The following is a 26,379-nucleotide window of genomic DNA, read 5'->3' as shown; positions in this document are numbered from 1 at the left end:
CTTTTTAGATAAAAATTCGAGAACTTAGTATTTCTTAAGTTGAATAGCTGTATTGACAAAAACGTATTAAAAGATAAACTGATATTGAATAAATTAATGTTATAACTTATGTATGTACTTTAGAAAATTAGAATCCAATAGAAAGAAAAAGTATAAAAATCATGTATTAGTATGTAAAAATACTAACTCGAAAATTTTTTATTTTCCTTTATCTTCTTTGAGTGAAACGATTTGATTAAGAACTATCTTTTCAGGCGTACTATCTTTATCCATGCAAAAATATCCAATTCTTATAGCTTGAAAACGAAGAGTTTCAAATTCTAAATTTTCAAATGTATCTGTATGATCTTTAAGTTGTTTTTGTTTAAGTTCTTCAAAACCCTTTTCAATTAAAGCACTTCTCACAATATGCTCACTATCCCTATTAATATTTGCTAGAAATCCATCTTCATTTGTATGTGATGTGGGTTTTTCCGAATTAAAGAGCTGTTTAAAAATTCTAACTTGATCAATATGAATAGGAGAATCACCATTAACAGTTTCTGCTATCCAATGAATATATGTCTTAGGTTTTTCGAAATTCTGAGTTTCATATACAGCCCTTACTTCAGAAACTAACCCAGATACTGGATCAGTAGTATAAGAAACAGCTCTAATTGGAAAAGGTACTTTAAGAAGCCCCACCAATTTTCCTGGAGCTAAACGATAATAATTTAATGAATCCTCAACACGAAAATCACTTCTATCAATATATATCCGGGCAGTAAAGGGAACATAATGAGTTCCAAATGTTAAATCGTCCATTTTATAAGGAATTTCTACCTCTTCATAATAATCAAAAGGAAGGTTTTCAATAACAATCAAAATAGGATCAAGGATCATCATCAAGCGAGGTGTTATATTCTCTAAAAATTTTCTAACCGAATTTTCAAAACGACTAACTTGAATATTTATTACAGCAGTAGTAACACCAAGTTCATTAACAAATGACAATATTGCACCAGGAGGAACACCTCGTCTTCTATATTAAATTAGCATGCAATTTTGAATAATTTAAAAAAATTCCTTAAAGCAACAAGAGTATAAAGTCGAGGATCATCCCAACCTCTTACTATACCTTCTGATACAAGTTTTAGAATTTTTCTTTTGCTCAATACAGTTCCAGTAATCATTAGACGTCCATATCTTTTGAAATTATAAAAAAAACAGTAATATGAACTAACTTACTCGCTTTGTTGAGGTCTGTACACTTCTAAAGCATCACAGAGCCAATCATATGAACGTCTAGAACCAATAAACTTTAAAAATTAATTTAACTTTTAAGAGAAGAATATGAATACTTCTGTAGTACAAAGAGAATGTCTAAAATTAATTAATATGAAAAAATATTATATAAAATATTTTCAAACGTTATGTTTTCTAAAGAATCAACAAGACAATGCGTAAAATCGTAAGTAGGATAAATTCTCCATTTGGTACCTGTTCTATGATGTGGAAAGTCCAAAATTCTATATGCAACTAGATCCCACATTTGAGGATTCCCATCTTCTAAATCTTGTTTCATTCGAAGAACAGCTTCTGAAACTTTATATACACCATTTTTCATATCATCAAAACCTTTAAGATTCTCTGAAATAGGGCGATCACGATGTTTACATGCAATTCTCGGCCCATGATTTTCTCCACCTCTTCCATATTTTATTTCAGAATCTGTACAAATTAATGAATCATATATATATATATATATATATATATACCATTACAATGACAAATATATGCCTTTCCCTTTTCAATCAACAAAACGGCTAAACGATACAATTCATCGAAATAATCGCTTGAAAATGTAATCGCATACGGCTCAAATCCTAGCCACTCAACAATTTCTTTGATAGACTTAACGTAGATATCCTCCTCTGCTTCTGGGTTAGTATCATCATAACGCAAATAACAATATCCTCCATGATATCTACTTTGTTTATTATTTCAACATCATTTTATAATATATTATACTTTGCATATCCAAAATTAATAGCAATTGCTTTACTGTGACCTATATGTAAATATCCATTAGGCTAAAAACTTTAATATGACTAAAAAAATATATTATAAAAAATACTTCAGGTGGAAACCGTGTTACTACTCTTCCTTTCGTGTGTTTCAAATGTTCTTCCATCAATTGTGGATAAAGTTGTTTATTTCCCCCTGGTTTATGTAATCTTGCTAAGAACCCTTCTTCAAACATATTGGGAATACTTTCAATTGCTGTTGCATCTTGCTGATATAGTTTTTTTTTATCTTCCGAAAAACATATTGAGGCCTAAAAAAGTCAATACACACTCTTTGTTTTTTTTTCTTAATACATCTTTTTTAGTATATCCCACTTCATCATCATCTGATCCTTCAAAAGAAAGTTCATTTTCAACATATCTTTTCAACATTAATTGATCTGCCCATTTTAAAAGTGGATGTTGACGCAAAGAACTCAAAACTAAAGCAACTTTTTTAGACATAGCACCTTTTATAGCCTTTCTATTATTCTTTATATATGTATGAACTTCATAATGTAATTCTTTCTCATTAATCGTTATTCCTTATTAAATATAAACATATAAACGTTTTTATCAATTTTTTTACCAACACCAGATGCTTTGTCTAGTAAATCTGAATCAAACACATCATTTTTATCCAGAGCATAGCGTATTGCAGCTATTTTGATCAAATAAACAAAAAATCAAGATATAATATCATACTTTCAACTTGTAACGCTGTTTGGAACTTGTTTGACATAATTCCACGACAAATATAATCTCTTCCACATTCTCCAAGAAGTCGGCCACTTGTAGAGAGAATATATAACAGTTTTCCCTGTGTTTTTGTACAACCTGAAACCAAAACACCAGCTTGAAGCACATTTTGTGCTAGAAGTTTGCTTAATTTTGTGTTTTTTAATGTTTCTTGAATCTTTAAATCAGATAAACCAATTAAACGGAATGCATTTTCTAATGATTCAACTGTATTCAAAGAATCTTCCGACATTTAGGAAGTTTTCAATCTTTTTTTAAAATCTCAGCTTTTTTGAACGGTGGATAAATCGAACAGGAAAATAGAGAGCCTTTTAAAATTATCACATTTATACTTAATAATATCATACAATTTGATATACATCTTTACAAATAGAAACTTTTAAATAAACATTCATTAGCAATCCTTTTTATATAACTAGTTCATTTTTGCTCCTTGATGATCTTCATTAATCAATTTCAAAAATCCTAATATTAACATTAACAAAATATTAATGAAAACACTGATATACCAGAAAGGCGAACCATATCCACACCCTGATGATCATCACTTTCAACTATTAAAAAATGAGAAACGAAAAGTATACTAAAAAAAGTACCTGCTTGTAGTAATCCCTCTAATAAAGAATCTACTTTACTTTCTTCAACACCTGTGCATAAAGAAACAACTTTTCTACACTTGTCCTCTAATTCAGAGCTTCTTCCACGCAAAGAAGTAGCTAGAGCACAAAGTACCTTAGCATTTTTTTGATAAGCAGCAATACGTGCAGATAAGACTGGAATTGAAATAAACAACGGAGATTCTTCATCAACAACATCAGCTAGTGATATATCTACAAAAAAAGGCGCATCGGGATCGATTTTTTCGTTAAATAAATTAGTTGTATTAAGTATTTCTTTCATTTTAAAAGATGGATCAGAATGATGGTTATAAAAATAAAGTGTCTCTTCATTAATTGCTCTTTCAATATTCTTGCATTTTTGCTGTATATCAGCAAGACAACTTGCCCGCTTTCTTGAATCTTCCAAATCTTTCCGTAATCCTGCCAACGTTCTTGTTGCATCACGCAAAAGTCCATGAGCAGAATCAATCAACTCTTGCTTTTTATGTATTTCATCATAAAACTCTTTATCCATTGTAGTAATTACAGTTCTCAAAACTCCATAAATGTAAGCTAATAATAGTACTAGTCATAATAAAAACTTACATTCAAAAACATCCTCGCTTTTTTGAACAACTACATCAGAGATAACAGGAGATGGATTTTCAAATACATGAAAAGATGTAGGTATTTCTCCAGTAATACCAAAATCAAGAGGTCGTAAACCAGCTTTATTCGGTATAGTTGCATCTGCACCAATATCTAATAACTGCTGTACTATACTTCTATTTCCTATTCTAGAAGCTATATTTAAAGCAGTATCACCGTTTTTATCCTGATAATCTACAACTTTAGCAACAAAAGATGACAAAGTTAATCCGCTTCCATTTTCAGAGCCTTTAACAATCCATTCAAGTAATGTTTCTAAATAATAACGACTAGCAGAGCTCCGACCCTTTATACCAGCCGTCAAAGAAATATGATGTAATACTGTTCTTCCCTGATGATCAACAAGAGGTATAGCCGGATATATATATTCAAGAAGTTCAGGAAAAGTAGATTGATCTAAATTATTTGTGACTAATACGGCACGAATGAGTGACGTTTCTCCAGAAAAATTAGCACGACAAGGATCTGCACCTTTAGAAATAAGAGAAGCAACTAAAGGAAGTCGTGCTAAAGCAGACGCCCAATGTAAAGCTGTATGACCCAAATCATCAATAGGTATATCTATATCTAAAACATCTTCCGAAGACGTGCTAGTCAATACACTAGGAACACTCTGTATATCACTATCTAAAAATATACTTGTTAATATATCTCTCGATCTATAAAAGTTTTGAGCATTTTTTTGATCCAAAGGTTCAGATGGTTTATTATCCATTTTTAAACTCATATTTATAAAAGCAGGATGTTCTTTTCGAGCAACACTTGGAGATATGATAGGATCTGGAGGTCTATGCAAATATTCTGAATGTTTTCTTGAAGACTCTTCATTATTCACATTTTCATTAGTTTTAGAATTGTTTAAAGTCAAAATTTGATTATTTGGGTAAGGAGCAGAATAATAAAAATTGTTATTATGATCCATTAAAGCATAATTAACATGCTTTGGAGATGGTACCTTTGTTCTATTAAGAGTTGAAATAGATGATGAACTTGATGGATATGTAGCATAAGATGGTTTTAATTTTGGTAGCTCCTTTTTATTATCTACTAAATCAAAGCTTTGTTTCCTTCGGAAGGCCAGTGCTTGTTCCTTCGTAGGTGTATTATTATTTTGATTGTCCATACTAAGATCTAAAGAGAGAATCGGCCATAACATTTGTTCAACACCATATTGACGACAAAATTCTACACCTCTTTCAAAAGGAATCCTTAGGAATATTAAATACAAAGAAGATTAACATAATTCGCATTCACCATGTTCCTTGATATTTCCCATAACCGCCCTGAACTTTTTCATGTTCACCAACTAAAATCTCCTTTTCAAGAATTTTTGTTCGTTTTCCCTTATCAATGCCAGCAACTTTTAAAATCTGCGTGGCATTAAGGTATGAGTTAGATCTTCTTCGCATCACTGAAATTCCTTGACAAATCATTTCATACACAGGTACACCGGAATATACAGCCTTTTAATCAATTAATAGGCAAATTTAAATAATAAAAAAACAAAAAACTTACAGAATATACTTCAGAGCTTGAAACGCTGTGATTCATGTCTAGTTTTTTCGTAAACTTAATATAAAAAAGAAAAAAAACATCATAATTTACCTAAACGTGAAGATCAAATTTATATACTTTTTCTGACGCCTAAAAAGGACAAATGCTACAATATCTTAAAATATTAACCTCATAAACATTATAAAGCTAATTAAAATAAGCAATAATACCTTTCGCAATATTTTATTAAAATCCCTTCTTCAAGTTTTTATTAATATTTAATATATTAAAATGCCTCAAAAACAAAGTCTCATAAAAACACTTAAAATATCAAAATTCCTTTGTATAAAACAATCTTTAAAATACTTAATAAACTATTTTTATAAAAAGCTGCTTTTTAGATGTGCTTCTATCTAATTTTTGTGTATTGCTTGACATCGAAGATTTAATTATCGATCATAATAAATTAATATATATACTATAAAATTTAAAAAAATCATATACAACTTGCAAAACTAATAAAAGCCAGTAATGTATAAAACCATGTATTTTGTAAACATAGTCGTATATGTATTTTTAAAGGCCTCGAGAATATTGACCATTTTCATAAAAATTTTGTAAAGAAAAAATAATTTCATCTAAACCAGAGAGCCATTCATTAACAGACGTACGTAGAATTATTGGATCTGAGCAAATCTTTGAATAAAAAGCATCTCTACGTGGACAGTTTTTCATTGCCATCTATAAATGTAAAAAATAAAAATAAAAAGACAAAATATACGCTAAAAATAGGTCGTACAAGAAAAGAATGATGTTTTTTAAGTGTTTCATCATAAGCTTTCGAAAAACTAGTCGACAATTCTTCCTTTTCATTTTCCATACTTCTATGTAAAGCACAAGAAGTAAATGCAAAACTTCTACAAAGAAATATTAGAGAAAAAAAACAAATACCTAAACAAACCTAATCAACCATAAAAGTCCCTCTGTTGCAACGGTTTTTTTTTGCATAGCTTCGTTTTTTACAAGTGACTCAAGAGTTTCAGATTGTAAAGGATATTCTACTATATAATCTCTGATTTTCTAAAGAAACTTCAACCTTTTTCAAACAATAATAAGTAATCATACTTTTATATTCTTTTTAATATCATTTTTAACAATAGAAAAGATATTTGCATCTAAGAGATCTATAATCTTTATCAACAAGAAAAAAACTATAATCTTTACCAATAATATTGAGAAACGATTCCGATGCTAACAAAAACTCAGAAGCATTAATGCCAGATGAATCAACGGAAATGTCTCTAAAACTCTTCTTAACTATACTAGAAAACTCTTGATTTTCTGATAAGGACATTTTCTCGAAGTATTCATTCGCTTATCGATATCTCTTAATATTAAGAGAAATTATGTGGTTAATTTAAAAACTATTAAATTTATTAATTATATGAATTCCTATGCAAAATATATTCATCTATTTAAATATACATATATTTTCTTTAAGATATTGTATTATTGTATTTTCCATATATTTTAAAAAAATATAAAATAGTTAAAAGAAATCTTCAAAGAGATCATATTCATTGATAATTTGCATTTTATTTCTTTAAACCAAAAATGCTGTCTAATAGATTCATAAAAACATAAATCAAAATATTGTACTAAAAATAACATTTTAAATCCTGCCAGATATAATAAGACCATGCAATCTATTTTACTTAAATACCCATATGAGAATCCATGCATTCTTAGAAACCACTAAATGCCTTCAGAGTTCCTATTCTTTTAATATTTCAAAATACTAAACATATGTAACGCAAAAAAACACAAATACATAGAAACCCCAACCAAAACTTTTTCTTATATATTGACCGCTAGTATATGTCATTATTACATTAATCCAAGCAAAAAACAATGCTTTATAAGTAACGCTTTATAATATATATAATACACATAACATGTTGAAAAATATAAAAAAACATATTTTTTTATATTACTCATTATTCATTATGATCTAAACCTTGATACAGACAAATCTTCCACTGTTCCTGGGCAAACTCTTACATGTCGTCCAGAACCTTGCTTAACACGACCAATTCTCCACCATGGCCATATAATATGTGTAATTTCTGCTTCAACCAATGCGGTAGGAATCTTTAATATCACGTTATTTTGCTTTTCTTCATATTATTCAAGTATATACCGCTCCATATGTGTTACTATCACAAGATCGAAAACCTTCGTCTCCTTCGATCCATATATAACCTACACTATATTTAAACATAAACATAAAATAAATAAAATTTACATACCTTTTGGAATCTTTACACGCACACTAGCTCGTGAACGCGTCTGCACTACATCTCCTTCTACTGCAATCACTCTTTTTGCCAAATACGCTTCTGGCTCAACCGGAGATCTATATCTATATAAGCTTACCTCCCATATATTCCATAAACCATCTAGTGCATCCCGCTCTCATTTGATCCATATTATATACATCAATTCTATACTAAATCTGCACTAAACGTATTATATATTTCCTACCTAACCATCACCACCTGTCCACGTTCAATTGCAAGTGTGCCGTCCCGACGATGAAGTCCCCATCGCCACAGCAACACCCAATCATTCCACAGACCATTTACATGAGGATTCAATGTTGGTTGCATTGATTGCCCCTCTACCATTCCTACACTAACAAAATGATCATTTACAAAAACTAGCACCGGCAACCATGCAATAAAAAGACCTGTTTGCCGCACCAGTGCACCTATAAACGAAATACGAGGCATTTTCTATATTTACAACCTTTTATACAATCTTTTAAACACTTATTGCCTCTATTACAGCGTTAACATGGGCCATTTAAAGTATATGTTAAAATATATATGTATACTCGAGTACACTGAACACATCTCACGTTCTGTAGCCGTAAATAATATAACGCGTTTCGCGTTTCGCGTACCGCGTATCAATTCTCCGACTCCATTTCAACAGCATAGATAATTACAGAGAATGACAATGCGGATTTGGAAGCTTTCAAACGAAGTAGGAGCATCATTATCGTCTTGTCAGGTTATTTTGGACCTTTCTTCAGCAGTAAAAGAGCTTTTAGAGAATGCATTAGATGCAGGAAGTACAGTAATTGGTAAATAACAAGTTTAAAGAAAAAAAACCAATTTTTTGAACAGAAATCAAGTTTAAAAACTATGGATTAGAGTTCTTAGAGGTCTCAGATAACGGACATGGAGTTTTAGTTGAAGATCTTGAACATTTAGGTCTGTATATGTAGAGTATATGCATACAAAACTAAGAGTGCAGCACAACGGCATGCAACGTCCAAAATACAGACGTTTGAAGACCTTGATACACTTTCATCTTACGGATTTCGAGGGGAAGCACTGCATTCACTATGCAAATTAGGCCGTGTAAAGATCATTACGGCGGCAGAAGAACAAGTACCACATGCAACAGAGATTACATATGATCAAGAGGCAAATATTGTATCAAAAAAGGTTGTTTCATCACATGTATGCGTAATATATGCGTGATATATGCGAGGTTAATAAAGACAGAAGGGTACAGTTGTACGTGTTGAGCAACTCTTTTATTCTCTTCCTGTACGTAGAAAGGAATTTGAACGGAATTATAAGCACGATTTTCAAAAGGCACTTTCCATGATTCAGTCATATGCAATTATTACAACGGGTATTAAGCTGTTAGTAACAAATGAACAGCCAAAAAAGTAATAATTACTGTATATTTTTTCAAGGCTTATTTTCAAGACCAAAAATAATACATTTTTCAACACGCGGAAATATGCATATAAAAGAAAATGTAGCAAATCTTATGGGAACACGGCTTTTGCCTACACTAATGGATATTAATTGTAAACTTTCAATATTAAACTTATAGTAACAGCTATTTTTTATAAAAAAAAATAACTATTTTTAGCAATATTGAAGTGTCAGGACTTTTGTCGAAACCTATTTGTGGAGAAACATATATAAACGCAAAGAAACAATATATTTATATCAATTCTCGTCCGTGTATTCTTCCACAGGTTTTTTATTTTAAATATCTATTGACGCTTATCAATGACTAGATAACGAGAGCAATTGGAGAAATATATAAGATGTATAATATATTGCAATATCCGTTTATTCTTATAAACTTAATAATGCCTAAAAGTAAGTTTCATATTTTTATGTACATTTATATACATGTATTCTAAATATGATTAGATTCTTATGATATAAATGTATCAGTAGATAAAAGAACAATTTTTCTACATCATGAAAAGGAGATCATCTGTGAATTAAAAGTTTGTTTTTTAATCTAGTATAGATATATTTATAAGAATTAATATCTTTTAGTCTATTTTAAATGATTTATTTCAAAATGCATCGGAAAAAATAGATCAAGATACAATTTCTTTAAGTCAAAAGTCTAATTTTAAAAATTTAGATCAATCTTTGGACAAATTTACGAAAGAAAGATTTTCATATTCCACAAATGGTATTTTTAACTATTAATTTGTCTTATAATTTAGTTATTTTTAATATTGGTTTAGATTCCAAAACTACACGCGGTGAAAATAGAGAAAATATTCCAGAAAAAACAAATATGGATACGAATTCATCAGAAAATGTTCCTTTAAATAAATATCTTTTTAGAAATAGGTCTCAAGAAAAACAAAACACTTTATCTTCAGAAAAAGATATAGATAAAAGTTTACGTATTGAAGAATTGTCTTCAAATAATAGAACTAAATATCACCAAGAAAGTGATAAATCGAACGTTTCAGTAAGTTTAAAAAGAAAAAAAGATGATGAGTTTTCTCAAAAACTATTAAATAATTCTACAATTAATTCTAATAATGGGTCTAAATCCCCAATTAAAGAAAATACAGCAAGTGTTCATAATGAACAAGGAAAAAGTGAAAAAACGATACCTCTTTCTGATAGTTTTTCTAAAAATACAACTGAAACAGACAACATCGCTACATTTTCATCTGAAGCAAATAATTCTATTACATGTGAAATCTCCGAATTAGATACTTTAAGAAATAATGATCATTATACAAGAAATACAATTAGTAACGAAACAAAAAAGGTTCCCGAAAATGCGAATGTTAAATACTTATATGAATATGAATATCGAGAACTTAGTACTTCTATAGTTACATCAAAAGAAGAAATTAAGAAAAAATTTTCTGAAGATTTTTTAAACACAGATTCATATACGGAAATAGAGTCATTAGATGTGTCTGATATGTCTCGAGAACAGTCAGAAAACCAACTCAATTTAGCATTATCCAAAAAAGACTTTTTTTCCATGAAAGTTATAGGTCAATTTAACCTTGGATTTATCATTGTATCTTTGCCATCACACAAAGAAGGATCTAAATTAGAATTATTTATTATTGATCAGCATGCAAGTGATGAAAAGTATAAATTTGAAAAACTCCTGTTAAATACGACTATAGAAAGTCAGCCATTACTAAAGTAAGATTTTTATTATTTTTTCTTTTTAAATTGATTATCGTATTTAGACCATACCAATTGAATCTTACTATAATTGAAGAAATTGTAGTTATGGAGCATATAGAAATTTTAGAAAAAAATGGTTTCAAGATAGAATTAGATCATAATAAAAAACCAGGGGAAAGATGTAAATTAGTCTCTTTACCTCAAAATAAAGGTGTCACTTTTGGAGTTGAAGGCAAGCAAGTTAAGCATAATTTCATTTCTTATAATATGTAGATTTAGAAGAAATGATTTCTAAACTTCAAGAGAATCCACAAAAAGATGTACAATGTAACAAAATTAGAAATATTCTTGCATCGAAAGCATGCCGTTCTAGTGTAATGGTTGGAGATGCATTAACGTTAAGTACAATGTATAATATTGTAAAGCGTATGGGAGAAATGGATAATCCATGGAACTGTCCTCATGGAAGACCAACAATTAGAATGATTGGTAGGATCTCACAAACATAATTATCAATTTTATTCTAATATTAAATACAAACAATACTATTATAAAATTTTATAATACACCAACCATTTTATGTTGAAATTAGGTCCCAAAGATAATTAGAATAAAAAAAATGACTATATCTGGGCTCTATATTAACCTCATGTACATCACTGTTGTTTTTATTTCCTGGTCTATTTTAATAAAGCATCACTAATAAGACTATTTATACGTATAATAGCTTTAGTATAAACACCGGTATCGTCCTCAAGCAAGTCGATTCCAAGCATACGGTAGATCTTCAGTCGGAGCCTTTAATTATTAACAAAACATACACATTTGTTATGGATTTACAATGTAGAGTCATCTGTCATCAACTCTGTATCTTTCATAACATCCTCTGATTCAAGCTGCTCCAATTCTTCTTTCAACCTAGAGTGCGTTGCATCTAAAGTATTTATCGATAATTCAAGCTCATTAATATTCTTTGCAAGGCTAAACTTTTCACGGTCCATTGCTAATATTACAGAAGCATGTTCTGCTCGAGATGGTGAATTCTGGCTTGCTAATGCCGATGATTTTGAAAGCTCAAGTTGCCTCTGCAATCCTAATACATATTAGTTAAATTCACAACATCTATATATACACCTTTCAAAACGGCTTTTGAGTTTTGTTGTTTTATTTCTCTGTTTTTACATGTTGCTCGGAAGGTATCTTGAATACGGGAAATTGCCTGAAGATCTAAACCAATCTGAAACCCAGAAAGAGTTGACTGAATCAGTTCTTGAGGCGTCTCTCCTATCATATTTATTCAATTAAATTTTAATAAATATTATATCGCTTTGTTGTAAACATAGCATCACCAGGGCAACCACATACTTTCAACATCGAAGGCGGAAACAACAGATAAAACAGTACTTTTGGCACTGTAATACTCTATTTTTAAAAGATGAGCGAACGGAGACCATCTGTATATGAAGAGCCCTCTTCTCTTCCAAGTATGGGTCCCTTTTTTTCGAAAAAAACGGCTAAAATCACTACAGATGCAGCAGAAACAGAATCAGCACTAAAACCACACGATCTTGAAGTATTACGTCGACAATACCAACGGGAATGGCCCTTTGTAAGTACACAGACAAAGTTCAACTATGCATGGGGCCTTGTCAAGAGCCGAACGCGGTCAGAACAACAGGACGGTGTAAAACTTCTTTCAGGTACATTTTTGTTTTCAACCACTTGATTTCAACATATTCCTTACTTTTGCACTGCAGAAATATACAGAGAGTCTCCAGAACGCCGTAGAGAATGTCTTTACTATCTTGCACTCGGCCTCTACAAACTAGGAAGCTACAGCGATGCTCGCCGCTATAACGACCTTCTTCTCGATAAAGAACCCGACAATATACAGGCACGTCATCTCCAAGCACTCATAGACCACAACGTCACAAGAGGCATCTATTCTTCCCTTTTATCTCTACTAACTTCTCCTCCAGAAGGCTATTTCGGCATGGCCATCATCGGCTCTCTTCTTGCCTTAGGTGGCCTCGTCATCGGCACCTGGGCTCGCCGCAGAAAATAGCTTCCCCTCTTCTCCTCCGTTTATCCTCCATATTTCCTCTCTAAATCTCTTCTTTCAGCACTTTTTCCTGTATTTTTTTTCACCTTGTCTTGGCCTTCTTCTTCACCCCCGTGTTTGCTGCGTAACATGGACACCGCGGAATCCGCTCACTATTTTTGTCACGCGTGTACCACTGAATTTACAGCCGCAGCACAATGCCCAAGATGTGGCAGTGATTTTATTGAAAGGGTAGGTAAATCCACTGGTTTATAGAAGCTCTTTTGCAAAAAAGCAGCTTTGATAAAGCAAAGATGGTGCATATTAAAGCAGATACATAATGCATATATGAGGCGTATAGCACGCATGTAAGACGTATACAAAGCAGATCATTAAAGAATAAACATATAAAACAAAGGAAAAAGACAATAAAGGGGTTTTTGAAGGGAAATATTGGGAAAAAAGAGAAAAGCATTGGTAAAGAATAGACAGCAAGTATGAGACATATGCATTGTATTTGGCGTATATACAGCGCATATAGCGGATATAATAAGCATATAATGAGCATATAATGCATATATTATGTATGTATTGCGGGTATAATGCATATAATGCATGTACAGGACATATAATGTGCATATAGTGTATATATACAATGGATATGGGGCACATACAGCGCATATAACAGGCATATAGCATATAAAAACATGCAGTTCGATAGTGTACGTGCCGTATGCTAGTATATGCATTGTAATGCATACGGCACGCATATATAACGCATATATACCGCATATATAGCACATAGTGTGTGCATATGTAGCGTGTGCAGTGTATACAATGCATAGAATGCACATAGAGTGCATATACAATGCGTGTACATACGCATAGATACAAGAGGAACATACAAAACAGCAATTTTATACAGGAGAAATATATAGGATATATTCAGGAAAAATACAGTGCCTTATGTACAGCATTGTATTTGTTTTTCAGGCATTTGAAGCGCATTTAGCGTATTCAGGATGTCTTGGTACGCAAAATAATGTTTTAATAGACCAAAGAACCAAGCAGTGATGTTTTTTGTGTCTAGGGATGCTGTTTTGCAAGATATAAATCTGAAAAGGTATTTTTTATTTTTAAGATGCTCAAGGACATTTTTGGGTATTTTATTTGAGTATTTCAGGTCGTCTGTGTTTAGGCGATTTTTGTCTGTTTTTCAAGGATTTTTAAGTGATTTTTGAGGCTTCAATATGGATTTAGAATGGATTTTGTTTTTTCAGCTGTTTTTAAACTTTATTGCACACTAGATTTTTAATATTTTGGATGATTTATGGTGTTTTTCAATGTTTTAATCCATCATGTTTTAACAACACCTATCTTATATCTTTGCAACATCTTTGCAATATTTTTCAGAAGCAAGTTGTAAAATATCTGGCTAATACTAAACAGATTGAGGCAACAGATGATCCTCGACAATTTGCTCTACCTCCACGGATGCCAGGATGGGTGTGGTCTTTTGGACATCGACCGGTTACATTATGTGTGCCAGGAGCAAATGTAGCAACAACAACAACAAGTTCATCAGGGGAAGATAATAATGCAGGCATAAGTAGTTCGTGTGGGGCTGTTTATATGAGCAATGTGACGAATACGGATAATACGAATAATACAGGCAATACAACTAGTGCAGATGGCACAGGTAGTGCAGACAGTACAAGTGGTGCATGTGGTGCAAGTAATACAAATAATGCAAGTAATGTAAGTGGTGCATATAGTTTTTCAGCTGTGGTAGACGCGGGCGGGTCTGCAGCTGGTACTTCAGATGGTGTAGCTTGCGGTGCGCCGGCAACTCATCTTTCTTTATCAGCACAATTTGAAACAATGCTTCAAAATATCCTTTCAAGCATTGTTGGGAGCAATGCAACAGTGGATATTGCTTTATGTAATTCATCAGGGCGCCATGATACACATACACATGAAGAAAGTTCATCAGCACCAGCGGAAGAAACAGAGAGATCTCGACCAAATAGCTTTATCTTTAGAAGGTCATTTATTTGGTCAAGACATCCTTCTGAACAGCAAGAAGCACTGCAGGGCGACAATACAGGACAGAATACCGGGCAAGAAATAGAACAAAGCACAAGCCAAAATACAAGTCAAAATACAACTCAAAGGACGGAGCAGGATGCCCAGGAAGGTACACGTACAACAAGAATTCCCATACATGATTTGGCATCATTCTTAGAAAATGCATTTGGAAGTGGGTTTCCCGAGGATGGACTGACAACAAGATCTTTAAGTGGTTTTTTTTCAAACATTTTTACAATGAGAAATCCGGGTGATTATGTTTGGGTATAATGAAACACAATTAGAAAAAGTATACTAATAAAAATACTGTTTAGTCATCTACTGGCTTCGATAATATCATAACACAGTTGATGGAACAATATCCATCGACAAATGCACCGCCTCCTGCATCGGATGAAGTTATTAATGCTTTGCCTAAAACAATAGTTGAAGAGAAAGAAGGTAAATCATTTGGACAATATTTCATACGTATCTAATAAGTATAGAATTAAAAGATTGTGCAATTTGTAAGGAAAATTATCAGCTCAAAGAAGTATATATAACATTACCATGTAAACATTATTTGTAAGTTATATAATTAATATGGGATTAAAAATTAATGTTTTTAGCCATGATAATTGTATCATACCATGGCTGAAAATAAATAATACATGTGCAATATGGTGCGTAAACATATTTCTTTATGCTTTAAGTTGAACATAATTTAGTCGTGCAACAGTTGGAACTAATATACCAAATCAATTCCCTAATTCAGAAGGCGATAAAGAGGATGATAAATCAAAGGATTTTGATAGTAATATGGAAGATCAGTTGGAACAGGAGCCTCCCGATTAATGTTGGTATTAGTGATCCGAAACCCATGATAAGACATGTCGCACTTGGCTAAAATACATCAAACAATACTCTGGTTTTTATATATTTATTTTCATAAACCATGTTTTAAGATACGGTTTATTAACGACCTTGTGTTTCCTGTTTAATGTCATCATGCAGTTTTTGAAGTTCATCTGTTTTTTTAATTAAATACGAACCAAGATTGTCGACCTGCTGCTTCATCATTAATATATCAGATTGAACACTTTCTAAATCGGATAATCCAATGGCAGATTTGATATTGCCTTCTTTTAGTCGTTTTAGCTCTTTTTTTTTAAAATTAAGCATCTTTTCCAGTTCATGGATGATGTTTAATAAATGTTTATCAGAGACATCTGATTTTTGTTCCATATTTGAGTAGTAAATGCCCTGTTCTCGTCTTTTCTCAATACTATCGCTGTCTTTTACTGTATATCCTTTAGAAAGATCAGATTTTGTACTAGGAGACGTATATTTTGAAGTTTGTGGTGAAAATGTGCTTTGTTCATTATCATGATGGATAGATGTCCTTCTCGTATTGTAGTTTGCCGGGCTTTTCTCAAAAATAGCTTTTAAATGAACAGGAACTATATTTGGTACACAAAAACCCTTATTTCTTTGATTTAAAATATGAAGAAAAAAAATTACTTGGTCCCTATCAATTGATTCATGTAGACGAGGATTTACCAACTTCCTATTGCATATTAGGAGAAATATAAATAATAATAACCTTACCATGCGTCTTGAAGTTCTGTATCTGAAATATCTAAAATTGCATACAAATTTTTGAGAGTATCAACTTGAATAGATTAAACCCTATAAAATACTTTTTTCAAACTTACAAGAAATATATCCATATGAATCTGCAGTTGATGTATATATTGTCTCGTAATTTTGCTTATCAGATGGTTGTATATGCCAGTCAAAATCATACCGTAAAGCCTTCAGAAGTCATTATCAAACCATTCATTTAAAATAAGACTTTATACTCTTGTTTTGTCTGTAATTTGCATAAATTGCTGTTTTTGTAAATTTTCATTAATAGCCTGACGAGCAGTAATCAGATGAGCTTTTGATGTCGGAATCAAAAAATCCGGCAGCCGTGTAGGAACCTCCAAATAAACCTCCATAAATAAGATACATCTTTTTCCTTACTTATTCAATACATACATTGTTAATAACGTCAAAAATCAATCGCATCGCAATACAAAACTCTTCAAAATCAAGATTTCCATCACTGTCGACATCTTACATAAAATAAACATGTTGTACCACACAAAATACGTTATACCTGCCAAATTCCATATCTTTTCAAGCTGATAATTCGACAATTTAGAGTTTTTTAACACATCTGCTGCTTGATCTCCACTTAAATACCCGTTTTTCGGATTTAAAGAGATAAAAATCTCCCTGAAAAAAAATAAGTTATTTTTTCATATATATATTCATTAATTTTGCTTATTACCAATATTTTTTCTGCTCTTCTGTGGTTATTTCTTCCATCAAAATAATTTTTGTAGTTAATTTTTTATCATTAATGTTGATAAGCTACGGAATTTTAAAGTTCTGCAGAGCAGACAACGTCATCAATTTGAAAAAAAAAGAGAGTATGAATAAGGGATAAAGGAAAAGTTTTTTTACATTTTTAAACATATAAAACAAATTCTAGAATGACTTTAATTAATAAACCCAATTTTTACGGCTTAAAACGGCCTAATCATATGAATTTGAAGGAGTTTTTTAAGTATGCTCAGAACAACTCTTTAAACCCTCAATCTCCATATTATAAAGGAGTTTTTTATGAATATATAGTCCAAAATACGCTTCAGAGATACAATATGGATTTAAAACATGTAGGAGGAGCAAATGATCATGGTATTGATCTCCGAGGAAACTGGTATTATAGAGGGAAACAAACAAGATATCAATGTCCGGTGATTATACAATGCAGAAATGAACAAAAAAAGACAGGTACTCAGTGTGTTCGTGAGATGGAAGGCGTTTTATCCACTGAAAGTAATAATACTTTGGGTTTAATTTCATGCTGTGGATTTACACAAATAGCACAAAGACAATTATTAAAGGCATCAAAAGCTATAGCTATGTGTGTTATATTGCCAAGAGGAAACAATGGATATCTCCAACAATTTATCTGGAATATGAAAGTTAACGAGTTGATTAAAGGTCTTGGAGTGCAAATCAGATATATAGAGAAAACAGATGAAAAATCTGGTGTTGGAGAAGGACCATACCAAGAACTCGTACTAACAATTGACGATCAAATCATAAAACAAGGAAGAAATTACGAAGAGAAAATATCATAGTATATTAAATGACAATATATTAAAAAGATCTATGAATATATCAAAACCAATAAATACAAACAGAATAAGCAAACCATTCTTGAAATGAAAATACGAATTACTCTAACAATAAAATGAAGTTTTTTGTTTAGTAAAAAAATCATCTATAAAATACCGAAAAGAAGGTAAAGAAGGTGTTAAATGAAAAATTATAAGAAAGAATGATAAAAAATTAATCAAATGATGCACAAAATATGTGTAATAGAGTCCATAAATAGTCAAAAAAACAGAAAAAACCAAAAAAAGAACATCAAGCACTTTCCCTGCGCTGAATAATGTTAATATTAGAAAAAAAGTTTGTCCAATTTTTACCCTGATTCTGCTTGCATAATCATTTTCTTATTAGCCAAAAATTCAACAAGAATAAGAATAGGCAAAATAGAAAAAATGTTATGATGTGATGAAAACGGTAATAGCCAATTTATCGACATCTTCCTTAACCATACAATCAAGATTGGAACATTGATGGGTAAAAGTAACAGCATTAATATTAAAATGGAATGCACATAATTATAAAAATTCTGATAATAAAAAGCTTTTTCAAAATCCTAAAACATAAGTTTTAGAAGAAACAAATATTTACTCCATACCCTTTTCTGCGTGCTAATTAATGCCTTAACACATGTAAAAAACTGTATAACACATGCAAAAAGATATGCAAGTTGATAAGGAACCATAATGGCTACAAGGAATAATAATAGTATAATCGCTATTATTCTTTGTTTAAGTTTCAAACCAGAAAAACAAAAAGAATAAAGGAATCGTCTGATAAACAATTAGCACTCGACTGATCTAAAAAAAAGAATACCTTCTATTAATGAGTTTAATATAATGTTTTCGTAATAAATTGTACCCAATCGCTGCAAAAGAAACAATAAAATATGTTACTTGTGCAAATATAAATGCAAATCCTAAAGAAATAGTAATGAAAAGAGGCCCTAAAAACCAGAAAAAAGAATCTCTGTATCCAAAGAATATATTATTGTTATTCCATAACTTCCATGTATCTTTAACCCATAATTTTTCTCTTAATTTCGGATTGAACAAATCATCCATATCTATTGTTTTAGGAAACTGAAATAAGGACAAAAAAACAAATAAAAATGATGCTATTATAGATAATGATAAAAAGGTATCTCGCATAAAAAACTCTAATGCTTTATTAAAGTTAATAAAAACACCTAGACGTATTAAAAACTTTAAGAATTTTCAAATCACCTTGTACCATAATTATTATAAATTTTAAACTGTTTTCTTAAAGATAACAATGTTATAACATATGTAAATATTATTAAAGCCGTCCAGAATTTGATAGCAAGTTTTCCAAGACTACCGTAAAAATCAAGAGATACTGAAATATCGACAGGTTTAGTACAAGTAGGATCTAGCCAAAATCGTATTGTTAGTCCACGTTTTACGCCATTCTCCATAATAGGAGGTAAAAATGGAGCAGTTCCATGAAAATTAACATCGATTTTTGTCATATTTACAAAATATTTAGATTCATATGGACTAGATATATACTGTTTTATAACTGGAGGGAAAAATGAATGATCTATAAAATTTTAAAAGGAAAAAAACAAAAAATAAAAAAATTACCACAACCAAAGTAATTCATTTTTAACTTGTACGCAAAGAGACTATTATCAATCCCAGGAATATTAATGTCTGAAACCAAAGGCCTATTAGCACCCAAAGTTACGCGAAACGCATTCCATGAAAATTCTAATTTTATAATTAGGAAATTACAATAATAATAATAATAACTACTTATGGGTCTAATTTTAGACTGAACTTGTATTACATTTTTATTAAAAAATTCAGCTATTAAAAAACCTTTTCGATTCTTATTTATTCTATCCACTACCGCAATAAATTGGTAGTCATCAAGTTGACTGTTTGTATATTCAAGATACGTGAAAAAATATGTCTGAATTTTTTTTATATTACTCTGTGAAGGTAAGCGGATGAGATCGTCCTTAGAATCTTTGCATTTTAGCATTTTGAGATCACTTTTTGTCAAATTTTGATAAAATCTGAAGTCAGAATTTTTAGTCATAAATGACGGATGAAGTTTACACAAAAATATCTTTATTTGATCTTTATCCGTTCCTGTAACTCTTTGATCGGTAAATAATGAAAAGGTAGTGAAGTTAAATATATTTCTTGGAGAAATAGGCAAGAAATATATACGTTGGCAGCCGGATGATTTTGCTTCGAAGGATTTTAAAACATAACGGCTCTTTGATGGAAAAATATCATATACGGCTTTTCTTCTTAAAAATGGACTAATCAATGAAGCTAAATGAAGAGATTAAGCACTTAAAGGAAAAAACATGAAAAAGCATAAATAATTACCTTTCAAAAACTTGTTCTCAACAGAATCTTCAATAGACATAAGGTAATATTTTTTGAAAATACGAATACGAGAAGATAATGGTTTGGTTTGATTGACAGATTTAGAATCGATGATGTCAAATAATGATTTAACAATAACTTTACGCAACTGATCACACCACAATATTGCTTGATGATCCATCCCGGTCCATACCATAGGAATTGACGAAGAAAATACCGTAAATCCATGTGATTTAGGTACCAAAGAAGACACGTCACAATAATCAGACGACACCATAATGTCCAAATTTCCGCCGGTAATAGATACAAGACTAACCGAGTTCAAGGGATTCGATTCATTTTTATAAAAATACGAATACGACCAAAACTTATTAACCGAATCATAAATATCCTTCATTTTTCGATCAAAAAGAATGGGAGGTAACAAGTGAGGCGTGGAAAGCGTAATAATCGTATTTATCGACCCCGAAAGATAATTCGGCATTGTCATCATCACCCGAACCACTATACCTCCCATTGAATGGCCAATCACAATCACTGAATTCGGAATATACGGCTCTGATGATACATTTTCCACCTTTTTTACTTTTTTATACAACGATAAAATATATTTCACTGCTTCGTTGGAATAATCCACTTGATCAAGCAGCGTTTGCCCATGAAATGCCGTAAAATCATTGTTAAAATCCACTACTCTCGTATTAAAAAATCTTCATAAAACTTAATAAAAGCTCCTCAACCTGCAAAAAAATCCAGATTCTTTCTATATTGCTTACTCAACACCGGGTCCAATTGTAACATAGAATACTGGTTTGCTGCTTCCGACGCAATACTCCGCACCTGCTTGTAACTCCCTGCATTCCCTGGTATAAAAAGAACCGGAATCCCATAAAGCTACTTTCCATTAACAACAAAACACCCGGGAAAAACCCTACATCATGCAAATTCCCCAATTTTTTCTCCCGGTACAAATAAAGATTATACTTGTCCGCATGTTTCGTGTATCTTTTGTCAAATTCAATTAACCTCATATACGATGGATACATCGCGGGCACTATACACGCCGACTTGTCTCTTTGTAAATATATAAATGAATAACTCATCATCCCAAGCATCACCGCCGAAAACCCTGCTATCAACACTATTCCTGCCCTCAATACCCCGCCCTTTCCTTCCCTCATTCCCTTTCTATAAACCATTTCCTCCCAATTTCTTGCTATCTCCCGCCACTTCTTTCCTCGTTTCTTTCGTCTTCTTTTCTCCCCTTCCTTCCCTGTAAATACTACTCCTCTCCTTCTTCCCCGCTCTACACTCCTGTCAACTACTCCATCACTCAATTTCCAATTCTTCTCCCGGCATTCCCCATCTCTATGATCTTGCATTAACTTTCTTCCTTTGAAAATATCATTCTCCACCAGGTTGCTGCTTCTGCAGCCCTTTACTGCCCCTGGTGATACCTTGTTCTGCTTATACCCACTGCTTAACCTCTGTCTACTTCTCTTTCTATTTTTGCCAGCTTATCCTTGGTTTTTGCTGTCGTTTTTGCTCTGTCTTATAACATGTCAGATTTCGATCGAGGTGTCGGCTGTCCGGGCACAGACTTAAGAGTATAATATATAAAAAAAGCCAAGATTAAGTCGAGCAGAAAATCCAGAAAAAATAAAGGTAAAAAAGTCACAGGAAACTAATATACATATATTCTCCGACATAAGAAAAGCCCCCTGCAACGCCTGTCCGGGTTGTATGCGTCGATACACCAGGTTGTATGCGTTTTATTTGGACACATAGGGGTGTACATATACTACACATATACTACGCATATAACACGCATATACCCCGCTTCTTTTTTTCCTAACTTGTTTACATCTCATCCTATGCTCTTTTGTCCCGTTTTATCGCCTTTTGTCTCTGGCAAATGTGCCGTGATTTATCACACTGTCTGTCTTAATATACACGTACTATCTACTAATGTAAGACGTTAGTATTTTTTTGGTTAATTAATATAGAATTCTTTCCGAAAATGCTCGAGCGTTGGGTTTGTGTGTGCGAGCGATGTTTATAAAGGTACGGGCACGTCGAGGGATCAGTAGAACGCCTTCGATAGGCGTACGGACTTTTAAGGCGGCTTTAAGAGAGTTTTTGAAGAAAGTTTTGAAAAAGAACAAAAGCAGCGTTTAAACAGTGTTTAAAGGGCTTTTACAGAACGTTTAAGCGATATTTAGAGAGGCTTTAAGAGTCAATAAGGATATTTTCTTTGTTGGCAGATATTGGAGCAAAAAGAAGCACTAGCAACAGCAAAAACCCTAAAGGCTATTGCAGAAATATATATTGGGGCATATTGTGTTGTTGAAAGATTGTATTATTGCAAAGGATACTACAGTTATCAGGTGTTCTGTTGAAAAATACTGGATTTATACACGGAACAGCAAAATATAACACAGTAGATAGAGTATAAAGAGATAACAAGGGAAAAAGAAGCAAAAAAGCAGTATAATAGAGTGGATATTTGTATAAGTAGTGAATAGTAGACAAGATGTTGAAGATTTTCAAAGAAAAGGGATTTTCCCAGGCAATAGCAGGAGGAGTGGGGCTTTTTGTAGGGAAGAATGAGTGTTGAAGCATTGCTTAAGATTTGATAGTCGGATGGATATCTGAATGGGGTTTCGGGGAGTTTGACGACAATTATAGGGAATATCTACCCGAATGAATATACAACACAGAAGAAATCGCTTTTGAACTCGATGATTTTTCTTGGAAATGTTCTTGGAATGTTAGTTTTCGGATATGCGTGTGATAAATCAGGGCGAAAGTATTCGTTGATAGTTGCAAGTATCTTTCTGGTGGTATTTTCTATTATGTCAGCGGCTGCATATTACAAAGGAACGAATGAAGGGGTCATTAACACACTGATCATCTATCGATTTCTTCTTGGTGTGGGTATTGGTGGAGGTATGCAAAAACGGGGTGTTAGAGAGCTATCTCAGCAAAGCAGCCTTGAAAACAATGATATATTGAAACTGCAGAGACAAAAACAGTTTTCGAGGCGCAGGAGGATTTTTTTTAATATATATGATAAAAATGGGATACTGATGTTTTTTTTCTATAGAATATCCAGCTGGATCGACAACCATTAGCGAAGGTGCACAGGAAATGAGTGGGAAGCACAAGCACTCTATGGTTAGAATTGCATTGACTTTATTTTGGAATCTTTTTTAATTTTGAACAGTTCATTTTCCTGACCGACTTTATGATCTGTATGGGATTCGTCGTAGCCGGGTTTATGTCGTTTTTGCTGACAAGCGCCCTTGGGGAGAGTCGTCAGTCGGTAATATGGCGTTTGTTACTTGCTATTGGCTCAATTTGCCCACTTGCTCTGCTCATTGTGCGTTTCCGTATGGGTGAACCAGAATCGTACCGGACATATGCCATGAAAAGCGTTCGTATCCCTTATAAGTTTGTTATTAAGAGATATTGGAAAAGGTTGTTTTTTATATCATTGGGTTGGTTCATGTATATTTCATTATATTGTTTTTACACATCCTAATGTTTAAATAGGTACAATTTTACATCATATTCCTTTGGTATTTACTTTGCGCCGGTTCTCCAGTCAATTAATAAAGATATGCCACTTAATCGGATATTTGGTTCGTAGTTGGCTTCTTTAATCCTCAGATTCTTATTTATATAGGTTGGACAACACTCATTTATCTCTTTTACTTACCTGGTTCGTTTTTCGGTGCTATTTTGACTGATTATGTTGAGCCAAAAAATGTTTTCGCTATTGGTGTTTTTGTTCAGGGTGTTATTGGGTTCATAATGGCAGGCAATTATGCAACATTGAAAGATAATGTCCCCCTGTTCGTTCTACTTTACGGGCTTTTTATGACGTTTGCCGAATTTGGTCCAGGAGATAACATCGGCAATATTTCAGCAAAAGCCGCTGCCACTCCTGTTCGAGGTCATTTTTACGGCATTGCAGCTGCTTGCGGTATTTCATGTTTTGTTTTCCTCTTAAAGATATCTAATTTTTTTAGGCAAAACTGGTGCATTTCTTGGTAGTTATGTTTTTAGCTATATTGTTCAGAAATTCGGGGGTTATGGCACTGTAAGCGGAAGTAGAGGCCCATTTTTTATCGGAAGCTCTGTAGTCATACTTTCTGGCTTTGTTTCTTTATTCTTTTTCCCAAAACTTTCTCAAGATTGTGTTCGTGAGGAAAATGAACACTTTAAAATCTGGCTTGAAGAACAGGGTTTTGATACAGAGAAAATGGGTATTATCTATAATACTCAGCCTCAAAATCTTCAAGAACCCGCTGAAATTTCTGAAAAAGCTTAATATATACAGCTTTTTTGGGTTATGTTTTGCATCAATTTAAGAATTAATTTTCTGCTTTTTTAAACTTTATTTTCTTCATGACTTGATTTTCTTCAGTCCTTCTGCATTCTATTATTCATGTTTCTTTCATCTGTATATTATCTACTCTTGATACATTCTCTATCTATACATTGTACTTATACATTATATTATATATACATTGTCTATGTCTTCTATTTATACATTTTCTCTTTTCTATATATAGTCCTTCTATATATTCTTTCTTCTTACTCTTTTCTTTCTATTTTATATTATTTATTATTTTATCTCGCTTTTCTGCCCCAACAATTCACATTCTAAACACATATATAGAGATTACAAATATGCAAAAGTAATACATAAAAATACACTAACTGCGCTTGAAAAAGCGATTTCGTTCTTTGCATTCGCTTACGTGTCTATGCAATCTCAGCTTATACAAATACTTGGTATAAAACGTTGTTATCGTATACCTTTAAAGATTTGTACTATTTTTTCTCTTGTTCCAGGATGCTATTGGGCATTAAAATCGATTTTAAGTGCATATACAACACATACAGCATGCATACATCGCGCATATAGTCCAGCATATACGGCAATGGAGATAGAAGATAGGCCAATAATGAATTTGGGGAGAAAAAATAGTGCTCAACATACATATAATTCGGTTTCAGCACGCATACACCTATGGGAGGCATGGACAGCAGTAATTTGGTTTCTTATTTGCTCAGTTTTGTCCTATGGATTGACAGATGGGCTGCTTTCGAGATGGTATACGGGGGAAATATACAGCAAAAATAAGGGGATATTGATAAATATACAGGATTATCAGATATTCACCGCATGCGGTGCTAATTCGGTTAATTTCTTTAAATATGATGAATGCATATTTAACGGGATGGGTTGTGTCATCAAATGATGCTTTTAAACGGCTTATTTTTTCAATTTTTATGGCATGTATACTTGCGTGTGCATATGTAGTACAGAATTATGTTACAAGTGATATTTTGTTTCTTGGTACAAAGGAAATTCTTCCGAATCGACATTTTAATCTTTTTGATATTGGGGTTTTTGTAGTGCTGCCGATAGGAGCAGCAAGTTTTATAACAATGTTACTAGCATTATGGGCATTATGGGTGCCAGACCATGTATAAAGCTGGCAAAGAGCTATTTTCTTGGATAAAAAGTAATATATGTATTTTACGGTTTATATTTTAATAAGGTTTTTTTATGAGATAGTTATAATGGTTTGTAAAGTGTTTAAA

At 32.2% G+C, this 26,379-nt stretch overlaps 13 protein-coding genes across 13 annotated transcripts; 6 read left to right on the top strand and 7 right to left on the bottom strand.

The window, feature by feature from the left end:
• Positions 1-198: 198 nt before the first annotated feature.
• On the bottom strand, positions 199-3,036 carry T551_01529 (glutamine-tRNA ligase; the record flags this gene model as incomplete). Its single annotated transcript, XM_018373792.1, has 10 exons — positions 199-1,021; positions 1,228-1,298; positions 1,341-1,362; positions 1,410-1,710; positions 1,758-1,966; positions 2,011-2,072; positions 2,117-2,317; positions 2,361-2,590; positions 2,635-2,706; positions 2,751-3,036. 10 exons carry the CDS (start codon positions 3,034-3,036, stop codon positions 199-201), a joined length of 2,277 nt encoding a protein of 758 aa, XP_018229967.1.
• Positions 3,037-3,219: 183 nt separating this feature from the next.
• Positions 3,220-5,623, bottom strand: T551_01528 (uncharacterized protein; the record flags this gene model as incomplete). Its single annotated transcript, XM_018373791.1, has 6 exons — positions 3,220-3,269; positions 3,314-3,358; positions 3,401-3,961; positions 4,010-5,280; positions 5,327-5,535; positions 5,588-5,623. The coding sequence occupies 6 exons, from the start codon at positions 5,621-5,623 to the stop codon at positions 3,220-3,222; spliced, it is 2,172 nt and encodes a 723-aa protein (XP_018229966.1).
• Positions 5,624-6,142: 519 nt separating this feature from the next.
• Positions 6,143-6,920, bottom strand: T551_01527 (uncharacterized protein; the record flags this gene model as incomplete). Its single annotated transcript, XM_018373790.1, has 5 exons — positions 6,143-6,307; positions 6,348-6,483; positions 6,528-6,646; positions 6,692-6,750; positions 6,791-6,920. The coding sequence occupies 5 exons, from the start codon at positions 6,918-6,920 to the stop codon at positions 6,143-6,145; spliced, it is 609 nt and encodes a 202-aa protein (XP_018229965.1).
• A 650-nt stretch (positions 6,921-7,570) lies between these two features.
• Positions 7,571-8,358, bottom strand: T551_01526 (endopeptidase catalytic subunit; the record flags this gene model as incomplete). Its single annotated transcript, XM_018373789.1, has 4 exons — positions 7,571-7,717; positions 7,767-7,828; positions 7,876-7,982; positions 8,111-8,358. The coding sequence occupies 4 exons, from the start codon at positions 8,356-8,358 to the stop codon at positions 7,571-7,573; spliced, it is 564 nt and encodes a 187-aa protein (XP_018229964.1).
• Positions 8,359-8,581: 223 nt separating this feature from the next.
• On the top strand, positions 8,582-11,567 carry T551_01525 (ATP-binding mismatch repair protein; the record flags this gene model as incomplete). Its single annotated transcript, XM_018373788.1, has 12 exons — positions 8,582-8,714; positions 8,758-8,844; positions 8,888-9,096; positions 9,142-9,311; positions 9,352-9,480; positions 9,521-9,629; positions 9,672-9,756; positions 9,811-9,890; positions 9,943-10,084; positions 10,140-11,073; positions 11,121-11,269; positions 11,332-11,567. The coding sequence occupies 12 exons, from the start codon at positions 8,582-8,584 to the stop codon at positions 11,565-11,567; spliced, it is 2,463 nt and encodes an 820-aa protein (XP_018229963.1).
• Positions 11,568-11,694: 127 nt separating this feature from the next.
• T551_01524 (uncharacterized protein) lies at positions 11,695-12,349 on the bottom strand (the record flags this gene model as incomplete). The annotated part of the gene is made up of 4 exons (XM_018373787.1): positions 11,695-11,738; positions 11,777-11,856; positions 11,899-12,151; positions 12,193-12,349. The coding sequence occupies 4 exons, from the start codon at positions 12,347-12,349 to the stop codon at positions 11,695-11,697; spliced, it is 534 nt and encodes a 177-aa protein (XP_018229962.1).
• A 144-nt stretch (positions 12,350-12,493) lies between these two features.
• Positions 12,494-13,123, top strand: T551_01523 (uncharacterized protein; the record flags this gene model as incomplete). Its single annotated transcript, XM_018373786.1, has 3 exons — positions 12,494-12,542; positions 12,588-12,758; positions 12,816-13,123. 3 exons carry the CDS (start codon positions 12,494-12,496, stop codon positions 13,121-13,123), a joined length of 528 nt encoding a protein of 175 aa, XP_018229961.1.
• A 1,299-nt stretch (positions 13,124-14,422) lies between these two features.
• On the top strand, positions 14,423-16,021 carry T551_01522 (uncharacterized protein; the record flags this gene model as incomplete). The annotated part of the gene is made up of 5 exons (XM_018373785.1): positions 14,423-15,451; positions 15,502-15,628; positions 15,673-15,751; positions 15,796-15,849; positions 15,895-16,021. The coding sequence occupies 5 exons, from the start codon at positions 14,423-14,425 to the stop codon at positions 16,019-16,021; spliced, it is 1,416 nt and encodes a 471-aa protein (XP_018229960.1).
• Positions 16,022-16,141: 120 nt separating this feature from the next.
• T551_01521 (uncharacterized protein) lies at positions 16,142-17,542 on the bottom strand (the record flags this gene model as incomplete). The annotated part of the gene is made up of 7 exons (XM_018373784.1): positions 16,142-16,733; positions 16,775-16,838; positions 16,882-16,981; positions 17,029-17,163; positions 17,210-17,286; positions 17,331-17,449; positions 17,505-17,542. The coding sequence occupies 7 exons, from the start codon at positions 17,540-17,542 to the stop codon at positions 16,142-16,144; spliced, it is 1,125 nt and encodes a 374-aa protein (XP_018229959.1).
• Positions 17,543-17,709: 167 nt separating this feature from the next.
• T551_01520 (uncharacterized protein) lies at positions 17,710-18,363 on the top strand (the record flags this gene model as incomplete). Its single annotated transcript, XM_018373783.1, has 1 exon — positions 17,710-18,363. The coding sequence occupies one exon, from the start codon at positions 17,710-17,712 to the stop codon at positions 18,361-18,363; it is 654 nt and encodes a 217-aa protein (XP_018229958.1).
• Positions 18,364-18,465: 102 nt separating this feature from the next.
• Positions 18,466-22,142, bottom strand: T551_01519 (uncharacterized protein; the record flags this gene model as incomplete). The annotated part of the gene is made up of 10 exons (XM_018373782.1): positions 18,466-18,670; positions 18,715-18,950; positions 18,993-19,167; positions 19,211-19,583; positions 19,628-19,957; positions 20,002-20,127; positions 20,173-20,703; positions 20,761-21,450; positions 21,501-21,654; positions 21,696-22,142. The coding sequence occupies 10 exons, from the start codon at positions 22,140-22,142 to the stop codon at positions 18,466-18,468; spliced, it is 3,267 nt and encodes a 1,088-aa protein (XP_018229957.1).
• A 1,151-nt stretch (positions 22,143-23,293) lies between these two features.
• T551_01518 (uncharacterized protein) lies at positions 23,294-25,096 on the top strand (the record flags this gene model as incomplete). The annotated part of the gene is made up of 7 exons (XM_018373781.1): positions 23,294-23,356; positions 23,400-23,709; positions 23,867-23,937; positions 23,987-24,270; positions 24,316-24,404; positions 24,449-24,748; positions 24,795-25,096. 7 exons carry the CDS (start codon positions 23,294-23,296, stop codon positions 25,094-25,096), a joined length of 1,419 nt encoding a protein of 472 aa, XP_018229956.1.
• Positions 25,097-25,535: 439 nt separating this feature from the next.
• On the top strand, positions 25,536-26,268 carry T551_01517 (uncharacterized protein; the record flags this gene model as incomplete). Its single annotated transcript, XM_018373780.1, has 2 exons — positions 25,536-25,885; positions 25,938-26,268. 2 exons carry the CDS (start codon positions 25,536-25,538, stop codon positions 26,266-26,268), a joined length of 681 nt encoding a protein of 226 aa, XP_018229955.1.
• Between the last annotated feature and the right edge of the window lie 111 nt (positions 26,269-26,379).

Source organism: Pneumocystis jirovecii (genome assembly GCF_001477535.1).
Source record: "Pneumocystis jirovecii RU7 chromosome Unknown supercont1.6, whole genome shotgun sequence".
In the NCBI taxonomy this organism is placed as follows: Eukaryota; Fungi; Ascomycota; class Pneumocystomycetes; order Pneumocystales; family Pneumocystaceae; genus Pneumocystis; species Pneumocystis jirovecii.
The sequence above is the reverse complement of the archived record's forward strand: the minus strand, read 5'-3'. Positions and strand labels throughout refer to the sequence as shown.